The sequence below is a fragment of the Nestor notabilis genome, unplaced genomic scaffold (genome assembly GCF_000696875.1).
Source record: "Nestor notabilis isolate BGI_N333 unplaced genomic scaffold, ASM69687v1 scaffold24504, whole genome shotgun sequence".
Classification (NCBI taxonomy): domain Eukaryota; kingdom Metazoa; phylum Chordata; class Aves; order Psittaciformes; family Psittacidae; genus Nestor; species Nestor notabilis.
In genome coordinates, this window is record NW_009924668.1 from 44071 (window position 1) to 65468 (window position 21398).

At 44.1% G+C, this 21398-nt stretch overlaps 1 protein-coding gene across 1 annotated transcript in view; it reads right to left on the minus strand.

The window, feature by feature from the left end:
* Positions 1-21398, minus strand: part of LOC104404321 (glutamate receptor ionotropic, NMDA 2B-like) — a gene marked incomplete at its 3' end in the record, with an annotated part of 90610 nt that overhangs the window by 35845 nt on the left and 33367 nt on the right. The window contains exon 2 of the mRNA XM_010012721.1: positions 5339-5937. Coding sequence (XP_010011023.1) covers positions 5339-5937 — 599 coding nt within the window. The remainder of the gene's footprint in view (positions 1-5338; positions 5938-21398) is intronic.

Genomic DNA, 21398 nt, shown 5'->3' on the forward strand with positions numbered 1-21398 from the left:
GAGGAGAGTGCAGGAGAGTGGATTGGGAGAAGCCTGGGAAACAAGGAAAGGTGCTGCCCGGGTGCTGTCCATTGCACTGACCTGGGGAAAGCAGGTCTAGGATGCTGCGGGCACAGTGCTGCTTCCAGCTATCAGGGTGGCACCTGAAGGGGCACTGCACATTTCCAGGGACACATATAGCCCCTATGGTCTTGAGTCTCCAGGGAAGCAATATACTTGTACAATCCTTATTGCAAGTACTTTCTCTGCTCACTGACTCACGGTTCAGCTGTGTAAGGCGCAGCAGCTCCTAGTTTCCAGTAGGGCAATGTGGCCACAGGAGAACAAAGTTTGCCCTGAGTGTTCAAAGGAAAGTAGTTTCCAACCACTTATTAAGGGCTCTTCTGCATTTCTTAACCGGCTGGCGTGGAAAGCTCCAGATGAAAGTTAGTATTTCCCCCAAAGTGGAAGTATCAAGTCTAAACAATGCACCAAGCTAACTTTCCAGCTGTTTTCACATGTGAGGAATCTGAGATGCAGAACTGAAACTATCTTTGTTCCCCTCTTAAAGTATTTCTTTAGTATAATTCCACATTTGTATTTTCATTCCAAAGCAAATGCTCCACTGCACTTTTTATTAAAATGAAATCTGGTGTGTGCAGCGTGGTGTTAAATGAGAGACTATTAAAGCCAATCAGTAGAGAACTCATTAGTAACCCTACAACAACAAACTAGTAGTTATGGCCCAGCATTCACAAGCAGCCATGACAACCAGCAGGAAGAACCCAGGTCTCATTGAAGGCTATAATAAAAATACAGCTTATGTAGCCCCATGTCTGTAATATCCATACAAAATGGTGAGCTTCTATTCCTCAAAGATGTGCCAGAAATCATGTTCTTTTCTCATGACTCATCCCTGAATTCCACTCCCAAGAATGCTCCTGTCATTTAGTTATTTCTTCTCATTTCTAAAATGTAATGAGAAGCACCAATCCCGAGCTCAAGGAAATCTGTCCCATCAATTAAAATAATGAAATAAGCAGAAGGCTGCCTATAAACACATCCACCTCTGCCCACTCACTCCTCAGCAGCCATGGTGAAGCAAGAATAGATGAGCTCTGCAGAATGCCTATGTTAGCAACTCTCCTTTGAAGGGCCAAGAAGGAAGAACTCCACATTTGAGCATTTCTCCAGAGGAAAACTGTTAGAAACTCCTTCCCAACCTTTGTAATCTCATCCACTAGAAGACAGCAGAGAGCGCAGTGGTCTCCTGCGTGCCCAGGAGAAGACTGGCCATTGAGGTAACTGTAAATTTGGTAGACTGGAATATTCAAATCCCATTTCTTCTGGGACAATGAAGAAATAAATGAACAGGTAATTACTACAGTCAAAACAAATAACTAAAGAGTGTAACTGAACTGGAAAACAGCATTTAAATATATGGACTCCAAATGATCACCTAAGCCTATTATCAACATAAATACAAATAAATCCCTCACTAGGGGAAAACTCATTCAAAAAGAAAACCAATACTTCTTGTAGAAAAAACCTTCTTTAGAGTATTATTTTCCTATTAGTTAGTGGAGTTATGCCACCAGTGGGCTCATGGTCGTGATCATGCTTCTGCAGTTCCAGCCTAACACAAAGGATAACAAGTTTCAAGACAGACAAGAAACAGTTGCTATGAGACCATTATTAATACAACAAGATTCAGACCAAACACCTACATTGGCAAGAAATGGCATTTAGATAACAGTCTGTCTTGTTTCTTTATGTGCTTGCAGCCATACTTCAAACAAAACTTTGTTTGCACAGCTCTTGCAAAAGCGAACAAGTGTCAGTGTAAGAAGGGGGAAAGACAAGGAGAAACTGAGCTTTCTTTCTAAATCTGAGCACCTTTCAGTTCAGTTCCTCCATTATACACCCAGATCAACCACCAACTGAGACCACGCTGAGCAAGACCATTCAATTTTAGCTGCATTCAGAACTACTGCACTTTCAGAAAGAGAAGGGAGAAAAAAAAGGAAAAAGGAAGAAGGAAGACATGGTCAGAGTTCAAAGGCAGATCTTGGGAAATGACTAATTCACAGTCTTAATGTATAATGTGCCCCAGCTGAACTAAATTACACATTTTTTCAGTTGGACGTGTCACTCTCGGAAGAATGGGAAAATTCCTTTACCACACTGCCTCCCAGCTATGGATTTGAAGCAAATTGGACCACTTTGGATTAGCTTCAAGAGTTTCTGAAGCACCAGCTACGTGGTGATGTATTATCTGAGGTCACATACACTTTGCAGTCTCCCAGACATCAAACCCACATACATATATTTCTCTATTCTGTGTAGGCATGCGGAGGGGGAACTGTAAGTTGCAGATGGCTGAATATAGTATTGCCGGGTTCAGGGCAAGACTAAAATTAGTTTTCTAGAACCTTCAGCCCAGTCCAAAGCGAGCGACACAATGTCCCAGACGTGCAGGTATTGCTGCTACCTGGTGCACACAATGCACAAGTGCTGTGGGGTCTTAGTAGGTGGAAGGGGTTAGAGAAAGCATGAAGCATCCAGGTCTGCAGAATCTGTAGTACCCCAGATAGACAAAGCATTTCAGGAGCGGTTTAAAAACCTCAGATAAACAGAGTATATCAGGAAAGGTTTAAAGCTTAGCACATCATACATTCCACTGAGTGCAATGGGACTTGAAGGTATGAACACAGATTACAGCCATTTATCTCTGTGGGTTTTGGTTCAGTGAGGTGAACTCGTATCTTCATGTCTGCTTCTTTCCACATCCTGTCCCTCTCTCTCCTCTACCTTTCCTCCTACACAGACTCCAGGCTGTGAGACTCAGCATGAAGCTCTCGTATTTCTATTGAACCTTTGGATTTGTAAAAGCAATAGCTTATTTTGGACACCATTAGTTTTATACATCAAAAGGTACCTGAAAGTAATTTCACTTAAACAGAAAACTAAGCACCCAACTCACTGAAGTCAAACTTCTTAACCATCTCACTCAGAAGCAGAGAGGGTGGAAACATCGGGGGGGGGTAGGGGGAACTGAGCACAAGCCAGCGCTGTACAAGGCAAAGTGAATATTTGCAATGTGGTCAGAGAAGCAACTGCAAAACAGTGTAATTATTTCTGAGCTAGCCCAGGTGCCTGCAGCAATGTAGGCAGTGGCAGAACAGAGCTTGGCATGGACTAATTGACTCTGTTTCTCAGCGAGACTGATGTCAGTACCCAAACTAAGCTGGGTATATCTACATGTATCTGCAGTCATTCCTGTGAAAGCTGTACCCAAAGCAGACAAGGGAGAAGGAACAGCATGATTTGGGCTATGGAGGTGAGAAGAAAGCTAATATCTTCAAAAGTGACAAGAACTGCTTTCATGTGGGGTGTCCAGGCTTCAGGGCATATCTACACATACATAACAGTACTGTCATATCTGGAGACTCAAGAGTCTCTGAGCTGGCAACTTTTATACAATGCAAAGAAGTGCTATGCAGAGAGGTTACGTGGGGTCCTTGCAGCAGCGTAGCTATATGGGTATGATGCTGTGCACAGGCTAATACAGTGTCAAGAGAACTAATTAGCAAAAGGTCTCTGCAGAACACTGCATCTCATAGCAGGGCACAACATTTTGGCTTTTACACAACTGCTGAAAAGACACAGTACAGCTCTCCCCCCAAAAAAACACAACACCTTATTCATTTGGATAGGTAGAACAACAGCCTGCCTTAATGCTACTTCTGATAACTTTGTATATATTAAGTATATTTTCCCTGCTTAATCATTCCAGGGATGAGTCAAAAGAGAAGCAGAAAACAACCCTTACCCCTAAGCCTAGCTGGAAGGAAACCAATAAAGCTTTGGGCACCTTTAGTAGTTCCAAGGCTCGCAGTCAGCAAAAAGGTAGTATGGGGATAGGGAAGTAAAGGCAATAAGACCTGTTATATGCCAAATGGATCATAAAGACAGCTGATAACATTATGGATAATAAAATGGCTCAAAGAATAGACTTTTCTTTCAGTCCCCAACTTCCAGGCAAAGCAAAATCTGCTTTCTTGTCTAGCAGTCCCTGTATCTGCCTATACAGCTGACAGTGAGGAGCCTCAGCACGCAAACTGATCCATCACATTTCCACTGTTCCATGATTCATCATGACAAATGAACAAAGATGCTGAGCTCTGTGTGGCCACCTCTCCTGATGGCTACTGCCTGGATTGACCTTGTCCTACCACAAAGGCACCAACCTGCCCAAGGATTTTATATGTAGAACATTGGAGAATAACAGCTGAGCAGGTCAGGGGACATCTGGCTAATTGCAGATCCCATGTCTAATTATCTGGGTTGCTTAGTGACACACTAAAACTCCAGCTGAGAGAAAAAGGAAGATCTAGTAATCAGAGTGCTGTTCTAGAGGTTGTTCCACCACAGGCCTCCTCTATGACCTTAAATAGGTGTCTTAGCACTGTTTCTCCAGAAAACCTGAATCTGGATTAAAAGAAGATGGTTATTCAAATAGGTTTTCCCTATTTTAAAATATCCTTTTCCATCTAGAAAAACTTGCCATTCTGATGGAGGCACCTAGGCTCTATGTATAACGTGCACAAGAGAGAATGGGACCCAAAACACCCAGCAGACAATGGACAACAAGGTGCCAATGAACAGGGTGATAGCACAAGTACTCCTTTTTGAAGTAAACTGGATCCTTAAGACACCCAAGGGTTTTAAAGGCTTCCAGTATAATGCAGGAGAGAGGCAGAGTTACTGACTTTTACTCTTTTTGCAGCTTTAGTTCTCTGCACCTCTCTGCACTTCATTCTCTTCTGTAATTCAGAGCTAATGGACAGCAGAAGGACACTTGGTGCTCAGACAACAGGTGCCATAAAACTATTCCAGGTGAGTTACATGCCTGTTTACATAGGGCTGATGCCTGCAACAGAACCTGGTGCCTACTGGATTTCCATACAAACATCCTCAGTGCTTGCAGCAAGAACCCACCTGAGAGTTAAAGACCCGTTCATGCAAAGACGCTCCAAGAAGTTCACCACTGACTGTTAGAAAAGCACAATTTTGTGCCTCAAGGGGGACACTCGATCTTTGCACTAAGCCTTCATTGTTCCTTTTCCTCATGCTGGCTTGCCCCCTGTGTTGCATAGAGACTTTCTAAGAGGGTAACAGTACTGCTACTCATGGCACATAGCAGCGCAAGTTCCACCATCAGCACACCTCCCGTTGCCAGGTTCTGGCCAACATCACCCACTGCCCTGAAGCACCACAGGGCCTAGCAGAATTATTCTGGTCTCAGAGGTCCTCTCTGACCCCTCTTTTGTAAGGCTGGCCCAGCCCTTTCCCTTACCTGTTGAGCATGTTGGACTGGTAAATCCTTTTCTCCTGGGTGTTGTAACAGCTGCTCTTGGGCTCAGGGATGAAGCTGTGTTCAGACAGCATATCAGAAGCAGCCGTGGTGATTATGGCTATTCCATCCCTCACTCTGGCAGGAAGACCATAGTCCCATTCATCATATGAGACAGAGATGAGCCCAGTGGGGAACTCGGATGGCACTGTGTCTGTATCCCCTGCCACCAGGCTGGGCACGATCCACGTGTAACCATAGCCTGTCAGACCCACAGAGTTGGCTACCTCAAAAATGTAGGTAGCCTCTTCCTTTGTGCAGTAGAGGAGGATAACAGGGCTTTGGAGCTTCTTGAGCTGGTTCTGGATCTTTGAGTCCCCATCGTCCAGGGACATGTCCAACAGGAGGACCTCCTCCAATTCCCAACCCACAAAGCTGTGCTCAATGGTACTGCGGATCTTGTTCACAAAGTCCTGATAACCAGGGAAGTAAGTAGTGACAATGGAGAAGATGTACCAGTCATATTCTTCCATGATGTTGAGCATGACAGAGGCTTGCTGTTCTATTGATGGACCAAACTGGAAGAACATGGATGACTCATCCTAGATAGGAAGTCAAAGAGAGGAAGAGAGAGAAAAAGAAAACAAGAATAGGTCAAAGGAAATAAACAGCATTCCTAGTCAACCCATTGAGTGTGGAGGGGGAGGCATGCAATCAGAATCTTACACTTCAAGTCTTGGCCAGAGCTTAAGGATTCTTCTTTTAAAATTTTAAAATTTAAGTGAAGCAAGTGGGAAGGAAGTAAAAGCCTTTTTATGACCAGCTGTCCTTACTTTATTTTTAAAGGCAGGTTGCCAAAATTACTTAAAGGTTTCAAATGTTAGGCATGATTCTAACAGACAGGGAACAAGTGGTACACAAGTGAGGAGAGAAAAAGAGAATACGTACAAAATATTCCATGGCTGCAGAAATTAAGAGTTTTAATCCCCAGATTATCATAACTTTATATGTAGTATAAACAGGGTACACAGCAGCTTTGATACTGCTTCAGTTTGGGATGGTCATTCCAGTTTGAGTATCCAGATTGAAGTAGTAGAGTAGGCAAAACCATGAGACACAAATAGCTCCAAAAATCTCCACTGCAAGCTTCTCTCAAAGCAAGCAGTAGCACAGAGTGCTGCAACTGTGAAGGCTCCATCTCAGAACAACATAAAACATACTAAAATGGAAAAAATAAAATTCTGAACTATTATGGGTTTTGTTTATACCATGTTTTAGAGAAATGTCAGCTCGGTATTTCTCTTGGTATTTTTTTCATACCCTTCTACCATACCATGTTCATCTTTGCCAGAACCAGAACTTGTACCATTTTATAACCTCCAAGACTCCAAGGAAATTTTGTACAGGTCTCAGCTCTCCAATGGTATACTGTAAGCCTTTTTCATCCTGGAATTTCACAAGATACCAGGCTTTAAATTTGTGAGAGATCCAGTAAAATCCAAATCCTTGCTTTTGCCCAGTTCGTGATGGAAAGGAATGGAAAAAGCATTTGCCTATACGCTCTCTCCCACTGACTTCTGTAGAATAAGATTAGATCACAAACAAACAAAAAGGGCAGAATGAAATCTGTCTCTCTGAGAGAGATTCCCATTACAATAAGAAAGTCTTCCAAATTCAATCACTACTTTCAGGAATGAGATAGCAGCCCTGCCTTCTTTTCAATAAGCCAGAAAAGCTGAACCAGAGATTCAAAAGCAGGCAGTCAGGAGTTCTGGACCTGGGGAAACTCATTGTGCAAATGCCTCAAGATACTCATGTTTAGAATAGTTCTCTACCGAATTCATTTTCCTACAGCCTGGCAGGTAAACCTGCTTTTCAGCAAGGATGTCAGTCAATTATCCATCCATCCATCCATCCATCCATCTCTTCTTTAGCCATGGTTTTGATTACCTATAGCCATTTTCTCTACTGGCAAAATACCATAGCTCAGTAACTCCAGGGGAAAAAAAAAAGCTCTGATCCTGCATGCAGCCTTAAGCTGTTTGCTGGTCTTCCCTGAACTCCCCATGAGTCACGTCCTATATGAAAGAGTCCTTGCTCCTAGATCCTCATATTTCTCCTATGAGGTCTGGTGATTAAACTCTGCTCACTTCTTCCACACAGCTCACCACCTGCTTGTGAAAGTACTCTTAGGGCTGTTCTTTGCTCACTGAAAAAAAAATAAAAAACATACACACAAAGAAAAAGGAAAAGAAGGCAGCAACAATTAGAGATACCTTAAAAAATCAGAAGCAGCAACTGAGCCCCTCAACCTGTGGAAAATAGCTCACACTTTCTATGACTGGAATTCAGCCTGTTCTCCCAGAACTGCTCAGGAAGAGAACTTACTCTTCCAATAAGAGAAAAATTCTTTTTGTCTTTGAAGCCTAAGGAGGAAATCAGGGAAGGCAGAGGAAAGATTAAACTATTCTCATGACATGTATCAGAATTTGAAGAAAGCCTGAACAAGCATCTCCAATACCCTCCACTGTACCTTTGAAAGCCACTTGTAGCAAACTGAATGCTCGAGTGTGAAGACTCAGCCTTAATGTAACATGAAAAGGCAAGACACTGATGACTAGTATTTATTTTTATATTAATTTCCACAAAAGCATTTCTATACTCATGCATAAGAACCTCTGAATTGCCTGTAAATTTCCAGTTTCTACCAGAAAGTCTAATTGTTGAAGGACCTGGCTATTGAATTACAGGAACTTTTAACACCTAGTATCTTGAAGTCTCAGCCGAAAAAATTCTAGGTCCTTTTCTCAGTGACAAATAGGGGATGGGATATGATAAATCCACTAGTATTTCAAGGCAACATACAAACACACACACAGGAGTTAGTAGGCAAGTGTGAGGGAGGCGCGAGGTGCATGAGGTATTGCCCTCCCTGTGATTTTAAACAGGGTCAAATGCTCCAGTAAGGTGTCCACTGACAGCTCATTCCACACGAGTGCACAGCCCAATTGTTGAAATCAGCCCCAAGACTCGGGGAGAAAATCTGGAGCTCCTCACTAAGCAGAGAGTATCAGAACATCAAAAATCAATACACCAAACAGATAGCTTTATGACAATCCAGATAAACAATTCCTCTCCACTGAGAAATGTAAGCACCCCTCCTTAAATCAAACACCACAGACCATTTGGCTGTGCATATAATAATTGCTCTTGAGCAACTGCTTGAGTTTTTATTAAAGAAGAAGCAAGAAGAGACAACTTCTATTCAAAATGAGAGCAGTAAGGAGGTGTAAGCCAGTCAAGCTTTTGGCTTGCCAATGTCTCTTGGCACTTGATCACCCCAATACTTGGGTGTAGCCAAATGTTCTTCATTCCTTAACCAACTCAGCACTCAGAAAAGAGAGGGGTGAGGGAGGAAGAATGGACAAAACCGTAGAAGAAAGTGTCCCTCATAATAAATCAGGAGAATTGCTGATTGAGCTGGATAGAAATTTCAGTTATTGACTTTTGGGGGACAAAAAGCAAACTAATAAAAATGCATGACAGCCACAGTTTCCTTCCTTATTTTTAACCACACCTGATTAGAAGTCAGGGGAAAAGAGGAGCTGAACTTAGAGAACCACAGGGCTACCGGACAGAGCAGGAATTTGACTTCATCATGGTGTTACAGTGAAAGCTTTTTAATTAGGAGATAGATCTAAGGGCATTTTACATATACCCCGTAGAATCATTATAGCTTTATTACAGTCTAAACCAAAAAAAAGGAATATTTTAGGGCCCCCCCAGACATTAACGTTTTTTACAGAACCTTACAGGCTTCTGGTTTTTTCCTGCAGAAATTCCATGCTCTCCACCTCCCCTTTTCACCTTGGAACAGCCAAAACATGGTTCAACATTGCCACTGGGAGACAGATTTAAGTTTGGGATAGGTTGAGTTTAAAGCAGAAGTCCCTTACATTGCACATCATCCAGGTGTAACACAATCCCCTGGCTACTGCAAAAAGCTTGTCTTTCTCCTACAGCTCTTTCACCTGCAAGCTCAGGCTTTCCATTGCTAACTGCTGCAAGAGACAGCAAGATGCTGCGGGGCATCCCCCACCCAGTCTGAAAGAGTAAAGGCTCCATTACAGGATCTCAATGCCTCCAGAGATCCTAGTACTCCCCCACTGTCACCCTGCAAGGTCAGGGATCTGTAGTTTGCAGAGCTGAGCTGGAGGTGGAGCTGATCAATTGACACAGCACCACTCCCCAGCTGACAGATGGCTTCCTACAGAAAATCTGCTCCGAGTTTACTGCTGCTGGGACAAGTATTGCCTCCTCCTCCTGCACGTTTAACCCCTCCGATAAGGAGGCTACATTACACTTGGGGAAGGTGCAAAAGCACTCACTGTGAAGCCTCCTCTTGGGAACTGGTAGCTGGTGACTTCTTTGGTGGATGGAAGAGGGTTTGCAGAGGGTGGCACAAAGTTAAGAGACCAAGCAAGTATTATTGCCACCACTTCTAAGATGTCTGGTGCCTTCTGCCCCTCAAGGGACAGACAGGTCCATACAGAGACTGCACAAAGGCCAGGTCTAGCAGATACCTCACCCAAGATGCAAACCCTTGGCAAGGCTGCAGGTGACTCTCTGAGGAGTCCTCCTACAGCTGCACCGTTTGAAACCAATCACTGCCATTTAATGAACCATTTACCTCAGATGTGGTAGGAGAGGTCCTTGGAGTGTTTTTCTCACAAGTTCCTTCCTAACAGCCTCTCTGGATTCCCCAGGCAAGCAAAAGCAATTACTGCTTTACAAACATCATCTTACAATCCAGAGCTAAACTGCTCTGCATTGGGCAGTCTAGTGAGTATTCCTAAAGCAGAGGAATGGAAGATACCCCGAAACAGTGGCAGTGGTCCAGTCATCTTGGGGAACTAGAGAGACTTCCACTTAGGCACAGTGTAACTGCTCACTTGGGAAGTGAGGAGATCAGCACGTTACATTTCCTCTGTGCAGCCTATCTGAATGTACTCTGTTCTGGTGCACCATGCTCAGTAGCTGAGCCACGAACAGTTCCTTGCTACTGGTGGCAAGTTCCTTTAGCTCCAGTGCAAGTGCCAGACTCCACAGGGGTCAGGTCAAGCTATGCACAAGGAATTTGAGTGAGGAGCAAGTCAAGAGCATGTGTTTGCTTCCTGCATTTGGAGAAACAAACCATGTTTTTGCGAAACAGACGAAGCTGCTCCATCTTCACAAGTGCAGGAGAAATACAGTAAGTGCTGCTCTGGGAGTAGCCCCTTTATTAGGCTTTTGGGAACATGAGTATATCTAACCCCATTTGCTGCTTCACTAAGCTTCCTGTGCAGCCATAATTTAAAAACTGGTATCTGGCTTTCCTTTCCTTTCCAGCTTGTAAAGGGGATCCTATAAGATCCTAAGAACTGAAGCCACTATCATTTTCCAAAGTCCTCTTCTAATTTTCCTAATTGAGAAGAAAAGCTGTTATTGTGTCTTTAATACTGTCTTGATTTGCAAAATTCCTCTATGACATACAGACAAATCATATAGGGATGCCTCTCATTTAGATTTCAGTCCTGCCTACCACACATTTTGTGGGGGCAAAAAGGAGTGAGAAAGTGCCAAATAACTTCTGGGAAAACATGGACCTTAATTTCCTCACGTATGTATTTCTTTTCTTCAAAATTGAGACACCACTGTGCACTTATTTGTTACGGTGCTGGTGGGATACCTGATTCACTGGGAGTTTTATTGGCCATGATGGAAAATGCTGCAACAGTTCGAAGTCTTATAATTAAATTTTCTATATTTCTGAGTCCCGTTTGTTATAACAGATCTGACAGGAAATCAGGATCTTTGTTGCTTAAGTGTTCATTTACTCCTGTTTATTCTTACCGCAAATGCATCACTGCCTCAGGCTAAACTGAAGTCAGGATCTTCTGTCTGTTTGTTTTTTCTCCCCACATTTAATTTATTTAGCTTTCAACAACTCAACACAATAAAACTCTGTTTTTAATATTACATGCTGTATCGTCCTGTGTGAGTCCGTTCCCTGAGTGCTTGCAGTAGGGACTATGAGAACACAGTAACACCACAGCCCTAGCACAATGTTCTTGTGGTGGGGTTGGCATCTAGAACAACACATTTCTGCATCTCACACACATACATGCTCACATTTCCACAAATACACATATTGACAGCAAAACCTACTCAAAGTAAGGTTGGAGCTCACTGGACTGTGTAATTTCTTAACGACTCTGCCTAGTTGATACTATCTAGTAGGATTTCAAAACTTTCCTGTCTTACTAGAACAGGTTACCTGGGTTATTACTGATTTTGGCTTGCACAGCAGATGGAGCAGTGACCTCCTGCAATCCTTTCCCAGTGCTCTGATTCACTGATGAGTGGATCATTCTTGGTGAAAATCCTCCAAGCTACCCTGGGAACGTGTCGTCAGTGGGAAGTTCAAATTCATTAGCTGCAGAAATGTGGTTTACATAATCCTATCATTTATCAGTTCCCTCCCTTGTTCTCCTAACTACTGAACACACTGGCCTTGTTTGACAGAAGGATACGTAGCTCATAGATGGTTAGAGAGAAGTGATTACAGAAATTGGTGGATGAGTGAAAGGGAGAGACCCAGTTCAGTGTCCCCACTGACGGAACGGCGGGCAGGATATAGGCTGATAAATTAGTGGAGGTCTATAAAAGCCCTCTCTTCCAGGAGAGCATGTCACTCTTCTTCTGGTCCCTGCTAGGCAGGGCATACAAGTGCCCAAAAAAGGTAGTCGTAGCAATGAGGAAAATGGTTGATTCTCCAGATTGTGTCTGGAAGCCACGATCCCTGGTGGCTACAGAGAATAATTGTGATAAGGAATCTAGAGTTGCTAGTATAGCTCAATTTTGTTACCCAGTAAACAGCAACAAATGTGGCAAGATTCACATGTATAATGACATTAACTATAGACACACGCATCATCGTATACACAGATCCCTGTCATGGCTCGGACTTTAATCTCTCTGTAACAGTAGAAACAGATCTGCTGCAGAGCCTTAGCCCAGGGGCAACTGTTTAAGTGCTCCAGCACCAAGGAGTTCCTGAGAGCTGCAATAAAAACGTCTCTGATTAAAGATGACTCAAGGGCTGAAAACAGCTAAGTGATTTCCACTTTCCACTTAAAGGTCTACAGAAATCAGTCATTCAAAACATATTGCAACAGAGGAAACTCAAGATACCCTGGATTCTGTAATCTTGATCTTAGGATTGTTTCACTCCATACCACATGCAGTTAACAAAAAAAGATGAAAGAGCCAAATATACTCAGGGCCATTGACTGACATACAATTCAGAGAGAAACCTCAGAAGTCTTTTGGCTAAGGAGAGAGTTCACCATTTGTAAATTTTATACACAATCACTGATCAAAGCAGGCTAGTATATGCTGGTGTGCCATACCAGCTTCTCAGAGCATCACATATGGATGCCAACACTTTTCCACAGAGGGGAAATGGCAGTTAGCAAGCTGCCAGGATAAACAGTTTTCACAGCGGGCTTGTTGCATTTCCATTTTCACCTCTATATATGTGTGGTTCCTTGTCTGATGAGCTTATATCGGTGGATTAAACCATTGGTCACTCTGGGTAGATGCTGCCCACCAGGTGCCATGTTATACCATGCAGGCAATTTGGACAGCCCTAGCTTCCCTGTCCCACCTCCAACAGGTGCCCTAGGCTGGCTTAGTATCTTGACATTGCCAGCCCAGAACAGGTAGAGGAAACTCAGACCATCCCATTACTCATACATTCAATTACATCATGGTTTTTGCCTGGGACTTCTTTTCTGGCTCTCTTACCTTCCAGACTAAAGACTGAATTTTGACTGTAAGCTGAATGAGACGTCTTTGGTATAGCCATATTAATCAACAGCAGCCATAAAACTATCCAACACTCTTAAAAAGTCCAGTCACAGTATTTGGCAAGATGTCATTGAATAAATTTCTCCAATCAACTATCCAGGGTGAAATACTATTTCTTTTTATGATTTTTAAATTAACTGCTCTTTCATTTCATCAAGTATGCCTTTGGTCTCTTATTGTGACCAAATCTTATTATGAACTGAACTTCAAAAGTTTCACAGAGTCTATTTAAATAAGCCCTGGAAGTCCAGCACTGCATCTAACACTCCCTGAGCCTCTCAGGAGCTGAAAATCTCCTCTCACTATGGCCCAGCTGTGGACAGGTCAAAGTGTGTCTCTGAGGGCCTCCGTTCTCCATTCGTCTTGTGAAGTAGTAATACCCCTTTTCTTCCAAATTCTGCATTGCTTATTTAAGTAATTATCTTCTGCAGGCAAAAGTGTTGCTCTATGTCCTAACACATGGCACCCGCAGTCCTGACCATTCCAATGTCTACTTAGCCTTTATGAACAGAGCGAAGTTAGCAGTGCCTGCGCTCTGAGCTGGCCAGACCACAGCTGAAGCAGAGTAGCCAATTTAAGATAATATTGTGCCAAGACTTAATCTTTTCTTAGAGGCTGGCCTTATTAACCAGTTTAGGTAATTTTCAAAGCATTGATAATAGATTACATACCCTTTGAATGACATCTGGCTTGCCTCAGAGTGCAAGTGAGTAAGCAGCTGAAGCAAAGCCTGTGTAGATGTGCCCTCCACTTTTCGTAAGGCAAGGAGCAATAAAAGGCTCCAGCCTCACCCATTCCGCACAGCAGTAAATGGCAATTCTCTTACTCAAAAGAAAGAAAAAAGAAATTATAAAAACCCCAAACACTAAAACGGTCTGAAACACTTAAAATGGGAGAGCTCTCCAGCAAGGAGACGAAACAAAGAGCTGAGAACCTACTCAGCTCACAGACTCAGGATTTCCCATTGCCCCATATCCAACTGCTTCAGACTCCAGATTTGCCATTGCCCCGTATTTGGCTGCTTCTTTTCTAAGGGGTCAAAATGATGCTCTGAGTAGAAAAAAAAAAGCTAAAAAAGAGATGAAAAAAGGTCCAGCTCCCATCGCTTTGGTCCCACTTCAGAAGCGGAGTTTCCCTGGCAACCATGCACACATAATGCAGCCATGGCCATACGCTCCCCACCACAGCCAGCAGGAAGGGCCACCATTGCTCCCTGCAGTGCTACACAGGGTACACCACAGCCCACCAGTGCTGGGGCTGAGAATACTGGGCTGCACATCACTACCCACACCCCAGAGAGGAACTCATCACCTGGCAGCCTGCTGGGCCTGCAAAGATGCTCAGGAAGAGGAGGGGTTTAACAGCCTACTGGAATTCTTGTACCAGGTAACTAGGGGCAAGCAGGAGGCAAGTCAAGATTTGCCCTCAACCAGCCCACCCAGGCTTCCTTCTTTGGAGCTGGTTCCTGACTGCCTCCATACTCCTTGGAGCTGTTTTCCTCTGTTGTGAGAGAAAGGTGTGGAGTGTATATGTGCTGTCTTTGTTCCCCTATGTTTAGGCACTGCTCTTAACCTGAGGGTTCAGTCCCACAAATACAGCTAGGGTTATTCAGTTATCCCAGGTCACTTCCTGCTGTGAGGTTGCCCCAAAACTCAGAAAGAAGTGAGCCCACCTTTTGTCATTCTGAGCCTGGGAGTACAGTCAGCCCTTTCATACTCACAGCTTTATGAGACCATGAAGATCTACACTGCCCTTCACCGCACCCTCCAGATCAGATCCGATCCCACTGAAAAGGATGTGCTGCTTGCTCAGAGTACACCTCCTCCCTGCCCTGAGCTCTCCCAAACCTGGCTCACCCCAGCTCACTCCAACCTGTGTTTTACAGCATGGGCTGGGATAACAGCAATGTTGAAGCCTTGCTGTGAACCAGGTGAGAAGGCAGCAATGTGTGGTGCGTTTTAAGAGGGATTTTACCACCTCCCTTATGCTGCCAAGGTACTATAAAATAGTGTGGGCATAAAATGAAGAAAGAGTACCCTGTTGCATGTTTTCCATTTCTGTTTGGACATGCTGCTGGCAAGCAGCTGCCTCATTAGCACATGACATGTATAGTTGTACCAGGTAACAGGAGGCACAGAAACCATGAACTGGCCCTAAGGCATCTGTGCATTAGCACTGTGGAAACTCCAGCTCATGTCCAGTAAAGCTGCCCTGTCACTAGTTCAAACCCCAGCCTGCACCACCTTGGTGACACTCCTGGTTTCAGATCTAGTTGGGAATTTGCTAAGCCTGAGGAGAGGAAACAGAGGTGGATTCCTGAACCTGGACTCTGGATTCAGCCCCTGCTTTGGAAAGCGACTGTATCACTGAAGAGTTTTACAGGAGTCCTTGTCTGGAACAAGCAAGAAGGATTTCAATATGCAGCCTGATTTGTCATGCTTGAAGACCTGATCCCCATCAGAGATGGCTTTGGCCTCAGCAAGTTGTGCTCCAGGATGGATGAAAGCATGGCAGCATCCACCTTCTCTCTACACAGCTCTCCTTCCTAATCAACCAGTGAGTAGTGCTTCTGTCTGGAAGCTGCTGTCATGCCTGTCTTGCTCATCTAATTGATTCACAAAGTTTTACACAATTATTGATTCTCCTCTTCCCCACTGTGGAAATGTTGAGACCGTGGAGTTATTTACACAGATATTAGAAAGGAAAGTAGCTCCCTCCTCAGATGTTCTTTTTGAGTTCCCATCTATTAAGTCTCAGAAAACAGGAGGTTTCCTACAGCTTTACAGACAAAAGCACTCATAAATATATTAAGTTCCCTGCACACACACAAGCCCATCCAAACATTTGCAGGATGTTCTGCCAAAACCAGACCAGCTGAATTATTGCTTTCTATTATTTTGTATTGGGATCATAACTCTTCGGTTCCTTTTCTTTGCCCTGATGATTAACAGCCATTTGCCATGCCTGTTTACTGCTATGAGTCTGAAGCACAAATCGTAGCAAACTTCCTATTCAAGAAAAAGCCACTTCTGAACTCCAATGAATTGGAAATTTTTCTTGGTAAAAGACTGGGCTATAGGAGACTTACAGAGATAGAGCTTGCAATCTTCCTTACAGTTCCTGAAACACTTCACATTCATGGTTGCTACAGAGATTGGTGCTGTAAGGACCGTTACATCCATTTCCATGATCTAAAAACATGAATGTTCACACTCCTTAGGGTTTGATGAAGAGAGTTTGAGAGAGGAAATCAGTCCCTCTGACTTTGCAATAAGGGTGCTGTGAGTTTCAGTTCTGAACTTCTTTTTGCTTGGGCAATGAAAGTAAACGACTCCATTTCTAGTCATCTTAACTCTGTGCTGGAGCACACATAATTGAATTAACTTTTTTTCTATACTTATCTGCACATCAATAAAAAGTGCCACCCATATATTCAATATGCCCTTGACATAACTTTAAAGCAGCAGCATTATAAATAAGATGCTCTTTTTGTACCTGAATTCATATTTTTCTATCTATATTAGGCTTTATACTTTTTTAAACAAAACCTGAGGCTGGGACTGAACTGTCATCTCTTTTTCAAGATCACACAGAGACATGAGGCAGTGAGATTTCTGTTGAGGATCAGCACAGCAGAGAAAGGGATTGATGGAGCAGCAAAAGAATTTGCCTCTGCTGGCCATTAATAATAAGAGTAACAAAAACATCTAAGAGAATAAAAGCCAGGGTGAAGCATGTAAGGTTTAGAAATAGCTCTTCAAGTGACTCAAAGGCAAAGCCAATGCATCTTGTTTTCCTGCATCTCCCATTGTCTGTCCTCTTTCTTAACCACACACTTCAGCACAACGGGGGAGTGGGAAGTAGATGGAAGCATCAGCAGGAGCTGTGGCAAGCTGGGGAGAAACGAGCTATTCAATCTGAACATTGCCTGGTCAGAGCCCATGACAAAATATGGAACAAATAACTATATAAGAGGGGAAAGAAAAAGCCATGTCCAGCACTGCACCTCCTGCAAGGGAAGCAGCATTGGCTGTGATGTTTTGTCTTTTCCTTCCACTTTGTACCAGTCTCGTTATTTTCTGCCTTCCTGCACACAGTTACCTCCAGGTGCTTCAAGTGGATGCAGTTGGACATGTGTGTGTGTATACACACATTCATACATACATACACATACACAGGGGCACGTGTACATAGGCAACTCTACATGCAGGATGGCTCAAGATAGGCAAATTGCCTCATCTCCAGTATACCAGTTCCACTCCAGCTCAGGCTGGCAACACCTCAAATGAATTAGCATCCAACAACGATCTCTAGGAAATGAGGTGATGGTGCAATCCAGCCTTACTGACAATAAATGTCTACATCACCACACGTGTTCAGATCTAACTAAACCTCTTGTTAGTGCTCTCAGAGAGAAGCCAAGGGTGACCCAGGGTGCTTCATTACACAGCCCTGGCCACAGCCCAGAGTAAAAGAGCTTGCATGCCTTCAAATTGTGGGGGAAAGCATTGAAGATGAAGTTTTAACAGACTTTGTTCTTCCTAACAAATACAGTCCTTCAGGACTCATCTTGCATGGAGGCAAGTAGTCATCTATTAATATACACCCAGAGGATCTAGGCTATTAAAAAAAACCAAAACAAAACAAAAAAAACCCACAACCCCATCTTTCCTTTCAGCAGGTCAGAAGAAAGAATACTTGTGGGAAGGGAATAGCCACGGAAAGGTTTATTTCAGGGTGCAGCTAAGCAATTCTGGAAGCTAAGGCAAAGTCATTGCTCTGGTCATCTAGCTTCAAGATACTTTTTTTTTCTTTCTAGGAAGAATTGCGTTTTCTCCTTTTCATGCAAAACTTCTGAACATCTGCCTCCTGAGAAGCACTGAGCTGAAAAACCTTTCCTTCAAGTCTGGTGGCTAGTGCAAAAAGCTCAACCTTTTAATTATCTCAGTGGATGCAGGATGTGTACATTCCTACACTACGCATCCATCTGCACTGTGTAGGAGCAGATCATCATCTTGGCATCGGTGCTCTTCAAGGCATGCAGCCCTGCAGAGTGGGCATGTTTGGTGAATGAAGCACACTGCATGGAAGGTAGCAACCCAGTGCTCTACAGCTCATCTGGTATCCAGCTGCTCTTGTTATGTTACCCAGTAACTTTTAAGGGCAGATAGAAGATCTCCTTTCACTCATCACACTAATCCCACTAACTTTGAAGTCACACCGTACTCTCTAGGTGAAAGTGAGAACGTGGTCAGGCTCCTTGCGTGTTCAACAGTGGCAAAACATGGCATTTACAGATATCCCTCACTGGCCTTCCTTCCCATGGAATCTCTCTATCATGTAGCTTTAGGATACGCAAGAAAGGAAATGTATGCATTCAAAAATGTACATATTCCCTCCACATATAAAGGGATGAGGATCCTAAATTTCCTTTTTTACAGGGAGCTTTCTGAGGGCCATGAGTTCCCGTTCAGCTGTCTGCTGTGAGGGACTTTGTGCAGCCCATTGATAATTTCTGTATTTCATTGCTATGCAACAACAAAATTGTTGGGTCCCCGGAAGAATTTCACTTCACTCCATAAGCACCAGCATGTCTGTTTCAGCAGAGATTAACCACACAGGCCCTCCTGGCCTTGGACTCAACCCTTCGCAGGGCTCCTCTAAACAGGGCAGTTTACTTCCTTACACAAGGTCTATTGTGCGAAGTCTGTGTGTCGAAGCCTTGGACTTCGACAAAGGAAGCCCTCAGTCCTCCAGGCACACTGACAGCAACATTTTAACTCAACAGGCGTTGCTCAACAGTTTATAGTCTGAACTAAAAATGAACAGCATTTCAAATGGAAGTGGCAGAAGGACTTTAAGCGAGGTAGTCATAATCCCTCCTGCTGGGATGTGGACAGTAGACATAAACTGGTTCCATTCCTGTTGAGTCCTGGTAGATTATTTTTCAGGACTGTAAGTAGGCAACACCTTTCATCCTGCAGCTTCCACCAAAACACATCCTCAGAATTTAATAGCATCTTGCAGTCTTTATGGACTCAGAAGGGGGATTATTGCCTCCCAAAGTGCCAAGAGCTTTTGCTACAGTTCCTAGATTTTCCCTGAAGTGCTCCCCTCCAGGTATTGAATGAGCTAGGTATTACAACTGAAAGATTAAAAGATTTTCACTTAGCAACTTTTTTTCTCAGTTAATTTACTCAATGCAGATGGAGTACAACAGATGAGATCGCTTTGCTCACCCATATCTGCATAAGCTTGTTTTAAGTACATTGTATGATTACTTCAACCTCCCACCAACAGCCTCCTCACACCTCCAGGCCTCTCAGAACCATGTCTGGATGGTGTAATGCCACAGCCCCGTATCAGAGATGCCAGAGTTAACCTGGATTCCCTAGTAAGTCCACGAGGCACAGCAACACCTTGCAGAAGTACTAGCTTGGATCCCTGAAGCTGAAGAGTGATTTCAGTACAGCCCCTGAGATAAATCTGTGATGACACAATTGTACCACTCCTAGAGCTAGCCTGCTGGGTGCTGCCTGAGGGTCTGCACAACGTGCCATGCAGCCATGACCTCCTCAGTCTCACTCATCCTTCCCACCACAGCTGCCAAGGGATATTTACGATTGCTGCCTGCTCCTCTGGCTCCCTTTACCCTCACTGCCTCGGCACAGATTGTTCTCTCTTCCCCAGGGCCCAGGGAACATAGAATCCTAGAACCTTAAATCTTTTCTCCCAAGCCCACCTTGGACACTTCTACAACCCCACATGGTCCCTACACATCAGCTTCCCTCCCAGCTGCCGGGTGCAGGGCAGCCATGACCATGCTGGCGCTGGGGCAGAAGGAGGTGAGGCCAAAAGGGCAGCAGACGGTGGGTTCTCGTCCACATACACGCACATCCCGATTAAGGATCCAGCTTTGTTTCCATAGCAACGTGCAGAGCCGCAGCAGAACGGTCCCTTCCTGTGCAGCAATGGCAGCCACGCTCTGCACCCCTAAATCCTCCCGCTGCTCCCAGCCACTGCCAGGGCCTGCAGTGACCCCTTTACACAGCTTCCAAAGCCCAGCAGATTGGGGCTCGCAGATTTCCCACTCATGATGCAACATCCAGAAAACAGGCAACTAATGATGCGCACTAATAGCGGTAACAGAAATAACACTACCCGTCACAGTCAAGCTGTAACCCCCTTACAACAGCATTACAAATAAATGCCTTTTCTTTCCTGGAAGCTGGCAATGCTAAACAACTGAGTGCAGTTCACAGAATTAAAAGGAGGTATTTTTTCCCCCACGCAGGTAGCTCCTTAGTACACAGCCAAGCAGCCAGCACTCCCCTGGATCTACTGCCAAATGCCACTTGCAACCAAAGCCAAGTCCACCTTTCCGGACAGGTTGTCCCATGCAGCCCACCTTTCCGTGAGACAGTACTAATACGTCGGTCCCCGTGGTAGGGTAGTGAAACACAAGAAGACACTGGGTCTGGCAGCACACACCCTTCTCAGCAGCTCCCCAGGGAAAGGCATGTAGGACATGGCCGGGTGTTTCTTCAGGCCTTCTGCACTCAGAAAATCTACCTGCCACCTTAGAACTGAACCACAAGCAGGACTGAAGTGCTCATGATTTCTTGGCCATTTCTACTACATGTCTTAAGGGTTGTCTGCTGAGGAATGACTGGGAAAATTAATCCAAATTAACTAAAGTTGTGAGTTTAGCATGAATTCATTAAATCACATTAGCCTTGAATGGACACAGTTCTTCCAGATTAAAGCAACCCTCGGAAGAAAATTGAACTAAACTGAATTAAGGTCCTTTTAATCCTGAAGAACAGAGTGCCTACATGGGGTTTGATGTAATTAAGGAACAGCAGTCTGGAAGGGATGTCCCAGCCCTGGTCTCCCAGACAGTTTCTCCATATTAGTCTTTTCAAGAACCCATCATGCTCTCACTGAACAGTAATTAGGTTTCTTGCTTTCCCTGTGCAGTTTAGAAGCTGGGGCAGAACCTTGCTGTACTGATGGCTTTCTGATGACTGACGCCCATTCCTGGCCAGTTAATACCTAGTTCCTCTTTACCTTGAAGAGCTCTCCTACTGTCACAGTATTTTCCCCTCACTCTTATTTTAATGGAGGGCAGCCTTTTATGTTCTCTCAGCCT